The sequence below is a fragment of the Gambusia affinis genome, linkage group LG14 (assembly GCF_019740435.1).
Source record: "Gambusia affinis linkage group LG14, SWU_Gaff_1.0, whole genome shotgun sequence".
NCBI lineage: Eukaryota > Metazoa > Chordata > Actinopteri > Cyprinodontiformes > Poeciliidae > Gambusia > Gambusia affinis.
Window position 1 is genome coordinate 16,371,649 of NC_057881.1, and position 14,525 is coordinate 16,386,173.

The 14,525-nt window shown below is 40.6% G+C and overlaps 1 protein-coding gene across 6 annotated transcripts in view; it reads right to left on the minus strand.

The window, feature by feature from the left end:
* Nucleotides 1–14,525, minus strand: part of col16a1 (collagen, type XVI, alpha 1) — a 78,806-nt gene that overhangs the window by 2,645 nt on the left and 61,636 nt on the right. For all 6 annotated transcript variants that reach the window (XM_044138726.1, XM_044138727.1, XM_044138724.1 and 3 more), the window contains 26 exons: nucleotides 11,904–11,957; nucleotides 10,567–10,686; nucleotides 10,292–10,333; nucleotides 9,778–9,849; nucleotides 9,620–9,664; nucleotides 8,938–8,982; nucleotides 7,891–7,944; nucleotides 7,743–7,796; nucleotides 7,550–7,603; nucleotides 7,427–7,471; nucleotides 7,281–7,334; nucleotides 6,528–6,563; nucleotides 6,377–6,439; nucleotides 6,211–6,282; nucleotides 6,049–6,102; nucleotides 5,869–5,913; nucleotides 5,073–5,117; nucleotides 4,847–4,900; nucleotides 4,072–4,125; nucleotides 3,914–3,964; nucleotides 3,306–3,395; nucleotides 3,182–3,217; nucleotides 2,352–2,396; nucleotides 701–895; nucleotides 416–479; nucleotides 61–237 (listed from right to left, as the gene is read on the minus strand). In XM_044138726.1, coding sequence (XP_043994661.1) covers nucleotides 61–237; nucleotides 416–479; nucleotides 701–895; nucleotides 2,352–2,396; nucleotides 3,182–3,217; nucleotides 3,306–3,395; nucleotides 3,914–3,964; nucleotides 4,072–4,125; nucleotides 4,847–4,900; nucleotides 5,073–5,117; nucleotides 5,869–5,913; nucleotides 6,049–6,102; nucleotides 6,211–6,282; nucleotides 6,377–6,439; nucleotides 6,528–6,563; nucleotides 7,281–7,334; nucleotides 7,427–7,471; nucleotides 7,550–7,603; nucleotides 7,743–7,796; nucleotides 7,891–7,944; nucleotides 8,938–8,982; nucleotides 9,620–9,664; nucleotides 9,778–9,849; nucleotides 10,292–10,333; nucleotides 10,567–10,686; nucleotides 11,904–11,957 — 1,720 coding nt within the window. The remainder of the gene's footprint in view (nucleotides 1–60; nucleotides 238–415; nucleotides 480–700; nucleotides 896–2,351; nucleotides 2,397–3,181; nucleotides 3,218–3,305; nucleotides 3,396–3,913; nucleotides 3,965–4,071; nucleotides 4,126–4,846; nucleotides 4,901–5,072; nucleotides 5,118–5,868; nucleotides 5,914–6,048; nucleotides 6,103–6,210; nucleotides 6,283–6,376; nucleotides 6,440–6,527; nucleotides 6,564–7,280; nucleotides 7,335–7,426; nucleotides 7,472–7,549; nucleotides 7,604–7,742; nucleotides 7,797–7,890; nucleotides 7,945–8,937; nucleotides 8,983–9,619; nucleotides 9,665–9,777; nucleotides 9,850–10,291; nucleotides 10,334–10,566; nucleotides 10,687–11,903; nucleotides 11,958–14,525) is intronic.

Below are 14,525 nucleotides of genomic sequence, written 5' to 3' on the forward strand. Positions count from 1 at the left end.
TAATAATAATGATAATAATAATAATGATTTTAAAAAAAGAAAAAAAGAAAACCCATTCACCGGGGAGTCCTTGTCCTCCTGGGCGTCCCTGTCTACCGAACTGTCCTGGGACTCCCGGAGGACCTTGAGGTCCAGGAGTGCCCGGAACACCATCTTTTCCTGGGGGCCCTGGTCGGCCGGGTGATGCCACCATTTCTACTGGCATCTGCATACGGGACATATAGTAGCCCATTCTCTCTAAGAAGAGGGAAAAGAAATGGGGGAGCAAAAAAAAAAAAAATATTCAACAAAGACAGAGAAACTTGTATTTCAAAGAATTCACAGAACTAGTTTCAACAAAAGGCTCAATTTAGAAAACGGTTCATTATGCACAGAAAGGGTCCAGACATCTGCATGTGCTTGCGAACGCTCTCACCATCGAAGATCTTGATGACCTGTTGTCGAATGAAGTTCTTGATGTCGTCGTAATTAACAACTGCCTATTAAAAAGGCAGAAAAAGAAAGTTTTAGTGGCTAAAAAACAAACAAACAAACAAACAGGCAAACATTAATGAAGGGGAGGAGTAGAAAATGTATTGTTTAAAAAGACAATACATTCAATACAGCACATATTGAGTATAGAAATGATCTGTGGTTGATTAAAATTTAAATTTAATTTAAAAAAAAAGAAAGAAAAAAAAGGAATGAAAGTGAATCTCACATCGTTTCCTGGAGACCCAGGGGAACCTGGAGGTCCCGGTAGTCCATCAGAACCCGGGCTTCCTCTTTCCCCTCTAGGGCCGACCGGCCCCATCATGGGTTGGGCGTCCTTGCCGAGATATCCTCCTCCGCCTGGGGGCCCCGGTCTACCTCGTTCGCCTGGAGAGCCCCTCTGTCCAGGGGTCCCTGGTTCTCCCTGTAATTCAACACACATAACTTAAAGATAAGAGTTTACAGAGAGAGAAAAAAAAACTGTACTCTATGTCTTCATAAGATACATTCTGAACGGAAAAGAAGAGTTTGCTATACCAATATGGCATGAATATAAGAACATGTGCTTAAGTATAGCATGGGCTTTTCCTTAAATTTGGCAAATTTGATTTGCCAAATTTAAGCACCCCTTGTCCTACTATTAGAAATGTAGAGACAAGGAGTCTACTAAACCCTGCAGGGATATAAACCGGAACCGCTGTATGTACGGTTGAGGACGTGTGATGTCATTTCTCTCCTCTTCCAGAAGGCAATGAGAATCTTGATTGCCTTCAGAGAGGATCTATAGAGATTTTCCAAAGAGGAACGGGCAAAGATCTCTATCGCTGTATGCTTTAAACTTTGTGGATATATTTTTTAAGTATTTTTGAGGTTATAAAGTATGTACAGTTGAAACAACCTTGTTATCAAAGTGGATAGACAGGACGTATTTCCAGCAGACGTACCGTCAAACTAAATGTTGGATGTTACAGTGACATTAGAATAATGGATTTATTTATTACTACTATACATATGAGACCTACAATGTGATCTAATCTTCTCCTCTTTTTTTTTAGATTTTTTACCCAGCTCAACCTGAACGTCTATGTTCAAATGTCATTTTCAAAATAATATTCATTAAGATTTTGCTATTTTAAGAAGCGAGCCTTTTCTTAACGACAGCTCTGCTCCTGCGTCTCTATCGTGTCCCACACAGCAGCCGGCTCGCCATTCAGGCCATGTAAACACCCTCAAAAGCAGCCCCGCTACATTAGCGACAGTGATTTATCGAGGACAAAGCGGCCCATAATGGACGTCTAATGTTTACACGTCACCGACAGACGAGCGCTTCCTGAAATAGAGACGAGCGAGAAGAACGGAGGATCCCGCTCTTGTCTTTCCTCGCCGTTCTGCACCGCTAAAACCCTGACAATGCTGTCCTGTCAGCGTGACAAATAGCCTCATCTAGCATCTCCCCTCATGCTTAATAGCATTATCCCAGAGGCTGAAGAATAACTCTATCACTGTGCCCACCTACTGTAAGCCACTGTCTGCGCAGAGATCCAACACACTCCCGGGCCAAACGGCTAGGGGGAGTCTGTCGAGTTTCTCAACCGGCTGCCCGTCTGATGAGTGAAGTGAAGCGAAGAGGGCGGAGGTCGTTTGGTCAGAGGGTTAGTGAACTGATGACTATGTGGGTGCAGAGCGGGCAGAGAGAACAAACGCTTTCAGGAGCATCGTGTGCCAACAGAAGCCTCCCCGGGCCGTGGCACAGCGGAAAAAAGCAAACTCTTGCCGATTCCAGATAGTCTGAGGATGTAATGGATGTCTGACGCTCTGCTTGTTAACACACACACACACTGTATCAAGACATCACCACGCCAAGCTGAGTCATCCCTTACCTTCTGACCTGGCTGTCCGCTGTCCCCCTGCAGGCCTGGTGTTCCCTGCCACAAGAAGAAACAGAATACAGTGCTGGATTTTTTTTTCTTTCTTTCTTTCTTTTTACTAGAGAAACGTTACATTTGTGCCACTCTTTGCAAAGCTCTTAATGCTCAATCACAATGGATAGAGTATCTCCAAATAGACATTTCTCTGACGTCTTTTGCAACTTCTAACAGATTTTTCTTCTCATTTTCCCGCCCTTTTGTTGTTTTTTTTCAGCTCCATCCTCATAGCACCAGGCTGCCACCATCTCATTTCACCTGGATGGTGGCAGGATTTTCCCCATCATCCAAAAAAAGTTCAGTTTTGGTCTCATCACTTGTCTGCTTAACTTGCAGCAAAGTTTTAACAAGAATTCTCCACACATTGTTTTTTGTTTTTTTTTTTTCAAAAATTGGACTCTCATTTTTTAAATATATTTTCACAGAGAAGTAAAACCTGCCAAAAGACATTTCTATTTGAAGATACTGTCTGTGAAGAATTTTGCAAAGAATGGCACCAATCTTGTTTTTTTTACTTCTGTCTTTCAGAAAAAAAAAAACAAAAAATAAACTGCCCTATTTTACCAATAGTTGTCCAATTGAAAGACTCTCCTTCCTTTTGTACAAAAAATTTTTTTTTAAGAAAATCTAAATTTGGGCAACACTTTCCATCATATATCAGTGGAAATAAAATACACTGAAGTTTGTAACTGTTATGTGACAGAGTATGGAAAAATTGCAAAGCATTTTTATTAGATGTCATTGAATTACACTTTAGGAAACACACTCAGCTTGACGCTACTTACATCTTTACCAGCAGCACCGTCGCTGCCAGGCTCTCCCTGAAAGCCAACACGAAAAGAGTGAGTCATGTTCAAGTCGGACACGTCGACTTTGCTTGCAGGTGAGCACATTCAGAGACGAACCAACCATAAGTCCTGGATGCCCTGGTTGTCCCGGAGGTCCAACCAACCCCGGGAGGCCTCTCTCCCCAGATGAACCCTTATCTCCTTGTATCCCCTAGAAAGGAAGATATCACTCACATATTTAGCGTCTACAGAGAATTTCAGATGATTCCGGGTTCATTCGGTATCAGACGAATTAAAACGATGCTGCATAGGGTTGCGATGAAATAGGAATCAGTTGCATCCCTACTCACCGCCGTGCAGCGAGAAGGTTTCAAACCCCAGCCTTTCTGCTTGGAGTTGGCATGGTCTCTATGTGTCAGTTTTCTCCAGGTACTCAGTCCAAAAACATGACTGTTAGGTTAAGTGATTAATCTACAATGGCTTTAGGTAGGAGTGTGTGTATTAATCTTTGTCCACTTTTTCTGTTCACCGTAATTTGCCCAATGAATGCTGGAGAAAGACACCAGCTGGTGACCTGCTAGTGACTCTGCAAGTTTATTCAGGTATGGTGGATTTATTTGTTTTTTTCTCTTCTAATTTAGAACAGTTTAGTAACTCAGTTTTCTTTTTCCTTAATGTTTCTCATGACAAACATGTGGAATTACAGTAACGTTCGAGATGTACTCTTACCACTCCTGATGGGCCAGGAGGCCCCGGAGGTCCCGCTGGCCCTGAGGGACCCTGACGATGAAAGAAAAACAAATTATTCAGGTTTGACATGCTAAAGAAAAAATACATAAAGATTAAGGAAACCCGTTCAAAATATCTTAAAAGAGAGGGTTGTTTACGATCTGGCCTGGAGGACCCGGTCGACCCTGAAGTCCTGGGATACCCTGGTCCCCCTGCAGAGTCCACAGAGCAAACCTTAGATTATATTTTGAGTTTGTCTGAATAGTTTTATATGTAGTTGTTCTTTAGCAAGTTGCAGAGAACCATCAACAAGATACTGGTGTAATCATGACTGAATGTTTGAGCACTTCTCTTGGTAAAGTAAGTAAAGTTCCTTTCAATTATTTGGTTTCAGCAAAGAGCTTTAACGTTTAGACTCACAGCCAGGATTTTAATAACAATGTGAGCAAAAGTGCAAAGGACTCACTTCCTGTGAAGCTTAAACCTTTTGTAGGTTTGGTGGCCAAAATGATTTGGCCATTTGAAAGTGGTATTCCACAAACGTTAAACAGAGTTGGGAAGGATATTGCATTAATTCAATGCCAGTCTGCTTTATTCCATTAGAGAATAATGTAACGAGGGTCATTGTTTGGCATCATTTAAGCTCTACATCGCCATAAACCCCAGGGGGTTCTTGACACAAAAATAAAATGCAGAATCGAAAATTCAAGTGTGTACTCTGGGAATTAAGCTTTGAGCATAAAAGCACCCAATTCTTGCTTTGTATATTTTTTTTCTGTGTAATTATGTCACCCTAGAAAGAGAATGGATCAAATTTATCAGTACAAGCCGCAAATTAATACAGCATTAACAACAACGATGAGTATACGCAAACCTTCCATTGCAATTACAGTTTCCTGTTGTTGAGAAATGGTGGAGGACAAAAGTACTCACGTCATGTCCTGGCCTGCCGGGTGGTCCTTGCGGGCCTGCGGGCCCGGCATCTCCCTGTTGGGATGCGCTACATTTTAAAAATGACAACTGGAGACTCAACAGGGGTAAGCAGTAAAACGTCTTTGATCATAATCGAGCATGATGCACAAGAAACCGGCTGTAGCCGTAACTGCGCAAGCGAAGACAGTCACAGTGCGATGGTAAGGTAAGGGGTTTATTGACTGACCTTCTGTCCAGGAAAGCCTACGTGTCCTGTTTTCCCTTTGAATCCCTGAGGAAGAGACATCAAGGAGAATGAGGCAGGAGGCATAGTAAAAAAAAAAAAAAAAAAGAAGTCGGTGCTGCTGGAGGAGCAGGAAGATTGTGTTTGAAGTTTCAAACACCTGCTCTCAGCGAGAACACAAACTGAAATGCAGCGACGAAAAGAGAGTTGTAAGAGAAAAAAAAAAAAAGAAGTTTTTTTTTTAGAGGAGACAAGTGGAAGCTGTGCGAGGCTCAACTCGAGTGTGTTTCCCTCTTCTCCTGGGTCAGTGTGTTCGACAGAAACACAGCGAGCACCATGTAATGCATTTGTAAACAAGGCCACGAAAACAGGCGTTATTGTTCATGGTGATGTGCAGTGTCTGTTTTCCTGCCACTGCCTGTCGCTTCGACTCCGAAAAGATCAAATTTGGTTTCGTCTGACCAAAGTATTTTCATCCACATGATTGCTGGGCCCTTTGTCACTTATGGCAAACTACAAATGGAACCACTTATTACTTTTTTTTTTTTTTTTTAAAAAAGGACTCTCTGCTTTTCCACTCTTCCAAATTTTGAAAACTACTTCTAGTTTATACTATAAGTTTTAAAATCCCAATAAAGCGCTTGGTCATTTTTGGCTTTGACATGACATGAGCAAAGTAGTTCAAAGGTGTGCAGACTTTTAAAAGTCCCTTTTTTAGCTTGTATGTTTTTTGGGGGCTTTTTTTACAAAAAGAAAATCTAGAAATTCTGGCAGTATAAATGATACAGGCGATACTCACTGGGATTCCTCGAGGTCCCGCTGGGCCTGGAGGGCCCGCCTCGCCCTGATAATGATGAAAAAAAAAAAAAAGGAACACGCTCTGTTTCAGAATATTAACAACACAGATGCAGGTTTTTGCAGCAGGATCCTCTGCGTGATTTTTGGCAGATAAGGTTCGCAATTGAGTTGCGCGACGTACCCGCAGTCCTGGTTTCCCATCTTTTCCGTCTATTCCCTCAATACCGGGAGGTCCCTTTTTAATATAGCATATATATTAGTAAAAGTTCCAGACATCTGCGACAAAGATTGCTTTGTGCATGCCGGGGGACAGGGGAGTAAAGAAAGTAAATAACAGTTTTACCATCAGGCCTGGAGATCCAGGTGAGCCAGGCGGCCCAGATGGTCCCTGGGAACCTGTGGAACCGTCGTTACCCTTTGGAAGTGCAGTATTTATTGTGTCATATGACCATTTTCAAAATACAAATACAATTAACTATTTATTTATGTTTTTTTCAGTCTGTACTCACTTTTTCTCCTTTGAGCCCAGAAACGCCTTCTCTGCCAGGTTTGCCGGCTGGACCAGGAGGACCCTAGAATTACACAATAGTACTGACAGTTCCTACCGTTGTCGAAATAACCATAGAAAACACAAAAGATCTTTTTAGAACGTTTACATACTGGTGGTCCTGGAAAACCCGGTTGTCCTTGGAAACCCTTAAATAATAATAATAATAATGAAAAGAATTTAAAAAGTGGCCATTATATTTATTTATTTATTTTCATTTTCAAAATGGCCATTTACAGCAAGTACAGACATGGAAACACCCCTGGAAAAGATGCATGAAAAGCTCTGAATAAATATTCTTAAGTCAAACAGTGTTATGTATAAAAAGTTCCCTACTTTATTTTAGTGTCGAAACACAATAGGGAAGGCTCTATTTTAAGAAATTGTTCAATTACTGGCTCTCCCTGCCACAGATAATTTGTACAAACACTTCTGACATGAGTTTGCATTTGCTAAGGTGTAGGAGTATGTTTGTAGAAACTGTCCCGATTATTTCAAAACTACATTAGTGAGGTCAGACACTGAGAAGACCTCCTCTCTAATTTATCCCAAAATTGCTTTATCAGGTGAAAATCAGTACTTTTGTCTGGAAGTTCTGCGTGAAGAAAACCTAACTATCCTGATTCAAGTCTTCATGGATCCTGCTTTGTTCACTGGTGCACAGCCGTGGCCGAACAAATAAGGGCTATCTCCAAACTGTTTCCACAAAGGTAGCACAAAGTTCTCCACTAAGGCTCGGTGCTGCAGAATTAAGAGATATTTCATAGGAACTAATGACCCAAGCCCAAATGTGATTGTTTTAGCGCTTTTTACACATTTTGACCAGGGATGCCAAGCAAATGTGTGTGTGCCTGCATGTACCATACCTGGTCACCTTTGGAACCAACAGGCCCTGCTGGTCCTGTGTCTCCTTTAATGCCCTGCGAACATTGAACATTAAATTTATTTATTTTCCCTAACAAATACTTACAAAAAACAAAACGTAAAACTCATTTAAGATAAAAACACTGACTGGAGAGCCAGCCTGTCCTTGATACCCAGGGCTACCAGGAGGACCCTGCAAAATGAAAGGAAACGTGAGAATCTTTATGTAAGCTTTATGTAAGAACATGGGCCTCACAGAGCAACCACTTACTGATTCTCCTTTCTGTCCAGCACCTCCTGGGCTTCCACGCTCACCCTTCAGTCCCTGACAAACATGCAAAAAAAAAAAAAAAAAAGAGAGAGAGAGAGAGAGCAGTGAATGTGCGTGGTCCCTTGTGTCATTGGAACCTGTCTAAAAATTGACAGGAGCCTGTCAGTTCTTTAATAATGAGGCAGCAACCTACGGGCAACCCAGGTGGCCCCATAGTTCCAGGATAACCAGGCGTCCCTGGAGGGCCCTGAAGGAAAGATCATGCGATCAATCAAACAGGGAAACCAATTATTTCTACTGTATGTTATCATTCCAAGGGAAGCTGCTTGTCAGGAATGTACCTGCTCGCCCTTCATTCCTGGGAGGCCGGCCGACCCTCGTTCACCCTGCTGACCCTGAGGACGACAGCGGAGGGACCAGATCAGAACAAAGGGGCGGTATAGTGGTTTGTAAAAATACAAACATTTTAATTACCATGGACAACGGGGGAGAGGGGCAGTGAGGCTGATACACTGGGATGGCAAGAGCCACACAAGCTGAAATCCACACCGTACCACTTGCTTGTATCACTTCAGTTTACTTTGGAGTCACTACTTCAACTAGATCACTCATTATCCAATATATTGCTTCTTTATTAGTTAATCACATCTTACAATGTTTGCATGGGGAGTGCACACATATCAACACTGCAAGGTCAAAACGCAGTTTTATGTTGTATCCATGTCTCTTTCTTTATTTAAGAAAGATGTTTTGATTTTTCCTTCCAGGTTGGCAAAAGGCATGGCTAATGTCTGGGACAGTCTGATTGGACTGAACCACGTGCTTCATGGAATTCTTTCATTGTTTTGTATTACCGTAATTGTTTGGTGGCAGCCATCTTGTGTTAAAAGTTATCTGTCAGAGTGCGGTGAATGAACATCGAGAAAAATTTGAGTGCAAATATTGATACACATGTAGGTGTGAGCAGTTGCCCGGCAACAGCCTAAAGACTGTAAGCAAAGACGGATTAACTGACATTTTAATTTATAAGAGTAGGTAGAAAGTGCTGCAAATAAACTACTGTATGAGTCTCTAAATTTCTTCTAAAAATAACATTTTGTGAGTAAAAGCTTTCTACTACATGAGGTAAGATGTTATAGAGTTTGTCATGGTTTGAAAGTTTTAGAAAACTAAACTTTTCATGAAAACAAGCTCACACACAGTACCAGTACAGTTCTGGTATGATATTATTACACTGTTAATGAGAAACAGTTAAAAGAAAAAAACTAAATAAAATAAGACTGTCGCATATTTTTGTTTGTACTGCTCTGAAGAGTTTTCTCTCTTTTTTTTTTTTTTTCTAGGACTGAGAGAACTAATTGAAGTGTGAAAACATAAGTGAGACTTACAGATAAGCCAGATGGGCCCTGAGGACCTGGGAATCCAGGGGGTCCCTGTGGACAGAAAGCAATGAAGACAACACTTTCAAACACCTGAGACAAGCTGAACCAAAGGACAAACACACACCAAAACAAGCTCACAACTTTAATTAAAGCAGGTATCTATTTATTCTTGAAAGTGAACAACACAACCTAGATTCTGCTGTGGGAATTATGCATTTATAACAATATTAGTTTAGATAGAAGGATTACGTTTGTTTTTTTTTGTTCCCTCAATGTGCCACTAGGGGGCTCTATGACCACACAGGAAGTGGCATGCACTCACTCCATTTATATCAAGTCACTTCAAATCTGGGCTTTGAGACAAAAACCCAGCGGTGCTGTTCTAAAACGATGATAACAAAGAAATGAATCCCTTTTTTTCCCCCCGCCGCTCACTAAAGTTCTTCCAAAAATAATACATGACTGCAAAGTGCGCTAAACTTTTCTGTTTCAACTTTTCTTTCATAAATTTCAAAGAAGGTTAAGTTAGTCAAAATGTGTGAGGATTTTAATAAAAGCGCCATCAAGCAGATGAGATCCCTGAACAGATATTCAGCCAGGGGAGATGTATCTAGTTAAAACCTCACAAATTGTTCAGGTTTCTCTCTTTTCAAATGAAGATCTGATGTGAATGAGGAATGATCCTTACCATAATTCCTGGCGGTCCTGGCGAGCCCCTATCTCCCGGAGAACCCTGAAGTGGAAGAGAGGTAAATCTGTTCTTTTTCCACGTTTGCTTGGACACAGAAATATGGCCGATAGAAGAAATGTGTAAGACCCAGCAGCCACTCTGGGAAGGACACTCACAGGGTCTCCTTTTATTCCCGGTGCTCCAGGCACTCCTGGAATTCCGGGTGTTCCGGTGCAAGATCGATCACCCTGCGAGGAAATCAAATACCGATGAATGGATTTCACATGTACTGTATATAAGCAGTGCTTTGCAGGAGTAGTTTTTCCCTCCCTTGAACTTTTTCACATTTTTGCCACATTGCGTTCCAAGCATCAATGTGTTTGTTTTCCAGAATTCTATTACGAGACCAAGTCAAAGCAGTGCATCATTGTAAAAAGGGAAAATCAAAAATCAGAAAAGACATGTGCGCGTTTGTATTCATCCCCCTTTACTCTGACGTACCCAAAACAAAACAAAGTCAACTGCTTTGTGTCGGTCTCTCATTTAGCATCCAAGCAAATTTCATGGAACCTTTTGATCGTAATGTGAAAAAATATGAAAATCCTTCGAGGGATAGTCACACTTTTAGCACAGCACTGTATATTTATACATGTTGAGTAATCCTTATTATGGCAGCAGTTTCAAACAAACCGTCGCTTCAGTCGCCTGTGCCCTCTGCAGTCTCTCCAAACACTGTAAAGGTAGACGAGAGAAGTTATTAGAGCGCTGGCTCCCCACCATCACACAGAGAGCGGATCACAACAGGCCATGCACTCTAGAACACAATGCAAAACGATGGACTGTCATTTCGCATTTATCACGGTACTGCAAACGCTGCATATAATTCCAAGTCCGGAGTGGAGGGGGAACTATGCAGCGAGGCTGAAAACATCACAACAAGAAAACCCGCTCCCACAAAGTCTCACCCTGTCACAGCCGTCCATGACTGTTGCACCAGGCTTGCCCTGGTCTCCTTTTTCACCCTTGGCACCAGCCATGCCAGGGACCCCTGGCAGCCCCTGAGAACAGCCCTCTCCACAATCCTCCTGTGTCGCACACATAGAAATAATAGTTTATTTCTATATACACGAGGAAGCTCGCTGACACGTCATGCTGCAGAGGCGCGCCTCGATAACATAGATAGCCGTGAAACTCGTGCACATTCATTGCAATGAATTAAATTTATTGCAAATTTAATTCATGTGTTTCATTTCTGATCATTTTGATGATTATGGCTTACACGCTTAAAAAATAATAATAATAGAATTATGGGAAAATTATTCTCCACATAGTCTTGAAGACAGTGGCTGGCTTGACAGCTGCCATGCAGAGAGTCATTGACGAGGAGGGTCATTAAAGGTCATCGTTAAAGGAGCTGCCAGCTGGAACGGAGCTGTATCCAAGCAGAGTAATGAAAAATTGAGACAACGGAGTACTATGTTGTGGCACATGGGGCAGGAATACCTGCCATCTTCAGAAGACTGTGAGGCAAAGACAATTCAAAAGTTTAGGGCAGATTCACTTGAACCAAAGGCAATGTCAGGAGTGCCTTTTAGATTTGAATTTCAACCGGGACAATCGGTGAACAGAAGGAGGAGTCGTGAACGATGGTGATGTTTGTTGTAGAATGGCAGTGGAGAAAGTTAACAAAGACGTTCAGTCCATGTTGGTCACACCTCGAAATATTGAATTAACAATATTAACAGCTTGGCACTTTACTCTTTAGCATGGCAATTTCCAGTAAGCTTCATGCCGTCAAGCTGGTGGATAACTGTTAGCGTTTGGGTAAAAATTAAAATGCCAGCAGCATCCATGTTTCTAGAAAACAATTGTTTTCAGAGTCCAGACTCTGTGCAAAGCAAATGGTAGAATAAGACACTATTTTTTTTACTGGGCTACCTCAGACCAAGCGTTGATTGTATATACTGTACAATGCAAGGATTTTTTTTTTAAGTAGGTGAGCATTTCTGTATTTAAAAAAAATATTTTTTTTCTTATTGTTTTTGTAGAATATTCTGATTTTCCGAGATACTAAATTTCAAGTTTTTTTTTCCGTTGTAAGCTTTTGATATCAAAACGACCAGAAACAAGTGCTTGAATTGTAATCCTCTATGCATAGGGAATCTATAAAACACACAAGTTACCTTGAGTTATTTGAATTGACGTTTGGATAAAACATAAACTTACTGATATGCACTCCTATGCATCCTAAGACCACAGAATGGCACATTAGAACATAAGAGCATAAATGATTTGTACTTACATCTCCCACTTCTATAGTTGTATCTTGAGGCAGAGTGTGTGGTCCAGTGTAGCTCTAAATGTAGGAACAGAAATTCAGTTAAACTCATTTCAACATTTGAAAAAAAGGGAAGAAAATCAAATAAAAATCTAGCCTTCAACATATTTCTTCACAGTCACTCAAATCGCCTCAAAACAGTCCATTTCTGTTTTTCTGAGTTTATTATACTTCAAATGTCATTGTAACCAACTAATAAGGAAATTCTGAGCTATACGAGGGACTGAGCATTTTCAATTCTTTCAAGGCTGAAGCATTGCAGCCAAATGAAAAAAAAAACAAAGACAAAATAAACAATGACATATTCAGGGTATAATGAAAAAGCAAACCGGTAAGACGATGTTTCCTCCTCATCCTGTACGAGTCTTTTTTGTCAAAGGTAAACTATGCACACACACACACATACACAAACACTTTTTTATGATTGATGTTTTGCTTTCCAGATTTGAAAATTGACTGCAATTCCACACATTTGTAATCTGATTGACACCCATCTGGTTGAACAAAATTACTCACATTCAACCTGCCAAAGCAGCACGCTGTTAAAATTAGCACACAGTGTTCATCGTAGGAAGCAGCATTTTTTTTCCTGACAGCAGCCCTCCTGGCCTGAATTAACACGCAGACATGTCTGTTTTTATCCAACACCATCCTTATTCATCCACCTGCTAGCAGACTATCTCTTTTCTATCTAAACTCCGAGCTGGGTTTTTTTTTCCGTCACTTTTGCAACTTGCTGCAGAAGCACCATTTCATCCAGCTGCTGAAATCGCAGAATCGATGGGGTAATCTTGACTTCATCGCCACAAATCTTTTCCATCAGAAAACTCGGTGCAAAGTGCCGTTTTCCTAGCAAAACTGTCTTACTGTGATGTCAAAGTGAACAGGACTGAAAAAAATGATTACATTTAAACCAAGAGATTTACATAGATGAAAAGATGATTTTTATTATTATTTTATTTTTTTATTCCACAGTTTATTCTTTCAGCATTCAAGTAACTTGATGTCGTGAAGACTGCAACTGAAGAAAATCATTAGCGTCATAGGATTGAGCGGAGTTCAAAGTAGGTCTGTAAGAGCTAATATCTTGAATATTTTAGGTATGTCCCTGGTTCAGCAATTCTGAATCAAACTCATATATCTTCATGAGGCTCCTGAAGAACTTGGTGACATGTTGAGCAGCTGATTCAAACATTAAAATCAACTATTTTGGAGCCGGGGCACATTTAAAACAAGCAGGACTGGAGTTTGACATCTCTGCTATAACAGAGAGACTAACCATTTTACCCAGATGTTAAGAAGATATTTCAGTTTTTCATTAAATAAAGTTGCAAAAACTACATATGAGTAGGTATAGACAGACGAAGAAAAAAAGGTCAGATTGGAGAATGACTGCATTAAACTATTGGCATCACTGTGGGTCCTACTTAAGGGCAAATTTTATGTAAAAAAAAGAAAAAAAAATACATAAGATGTTTGTGGCTTGAGTCAGTGCTTTAAAGCAAATGTTTATGCAGGATAAAATTTGCATAGAAAAGTGTTTGAAGGACTTTTGTGTTATAGCAAAGTTGCAAAATTGACAATGTAAAGTAGTTAGTTAATGTTTGTCGATTTATTGCAATGCAGTGTTGGTGTCACTGGTCACCAATGCACTACAAGCTACACAGAGGCACACAAAACAAACTGATATACATGCACACATTCTCACTTAACGGCAGAGAAGCTAATCAACATAATATGCTTTTTTTTTTTTTTTATAAAGGAGGGATTCAGAATTCTTGTGAAGAACCCACGAATGCACCATGCAGAAAGTTCATGGTCAAGATTTGTGCTCAGGACCTTTTTTTTGTTTTTTGCTGCAAGCCCACAATGCACCGCTGTGCAGCCTTATATTGAGAAATACACCTCACAACCTCTGAGAAAAAAAAAAAAATTCTAAAATGTCGGCAGGCGCTCATGTCGGCATCTCAGATTTATAAAGAGCATTGCCGTAGGAAGTGTTTTTGACTACCCTAAAAAAATATGTAGCAGTGTCAGAGTTTCGCAATCGAGGGGACATATGCAGCCAGAAGAATATATTCACTATTTCCACTAAACAAAAGCTGTTCATTCGTACACCAAGTACATTTACTGATAGTCAGCTCTATAAAAGATATAGGAAAAAAAAGGAGCCTTTCCCCTGAGAGTGTCTGTCAATAGCACTTGGGCTGTTATCAAAGTCATTACAGCTCCATTTGACTCTGCTCAAACTGAACCCATTAGGCAGGACAACTGTTTTATACGACACACTGTTGACCATTACTCTGGTTAGAATAAGGTCTTGTGCATTAGTAGACTTGCCCAGAGGAAGGTTCCCTGTAATTATATGCCACTGTGGAGAGTTCTTTTCTTTGTTACAGTCTGCAAATGGCTAACTTTTGAACATCTCAAAGCTGCTGGCGCTAATGTTTTAAAAATCTGTTTGTGAGCGTCCTGAGAAAAAAAAAACACAAAAAAACAAAGCAGCTCCCTTTAGAAAAATAAAACCTGCTGAAGGCTAGAAAGAAAGTGATGGAATTATTTTGAAGAAGAAAAAACAGGAAAAAG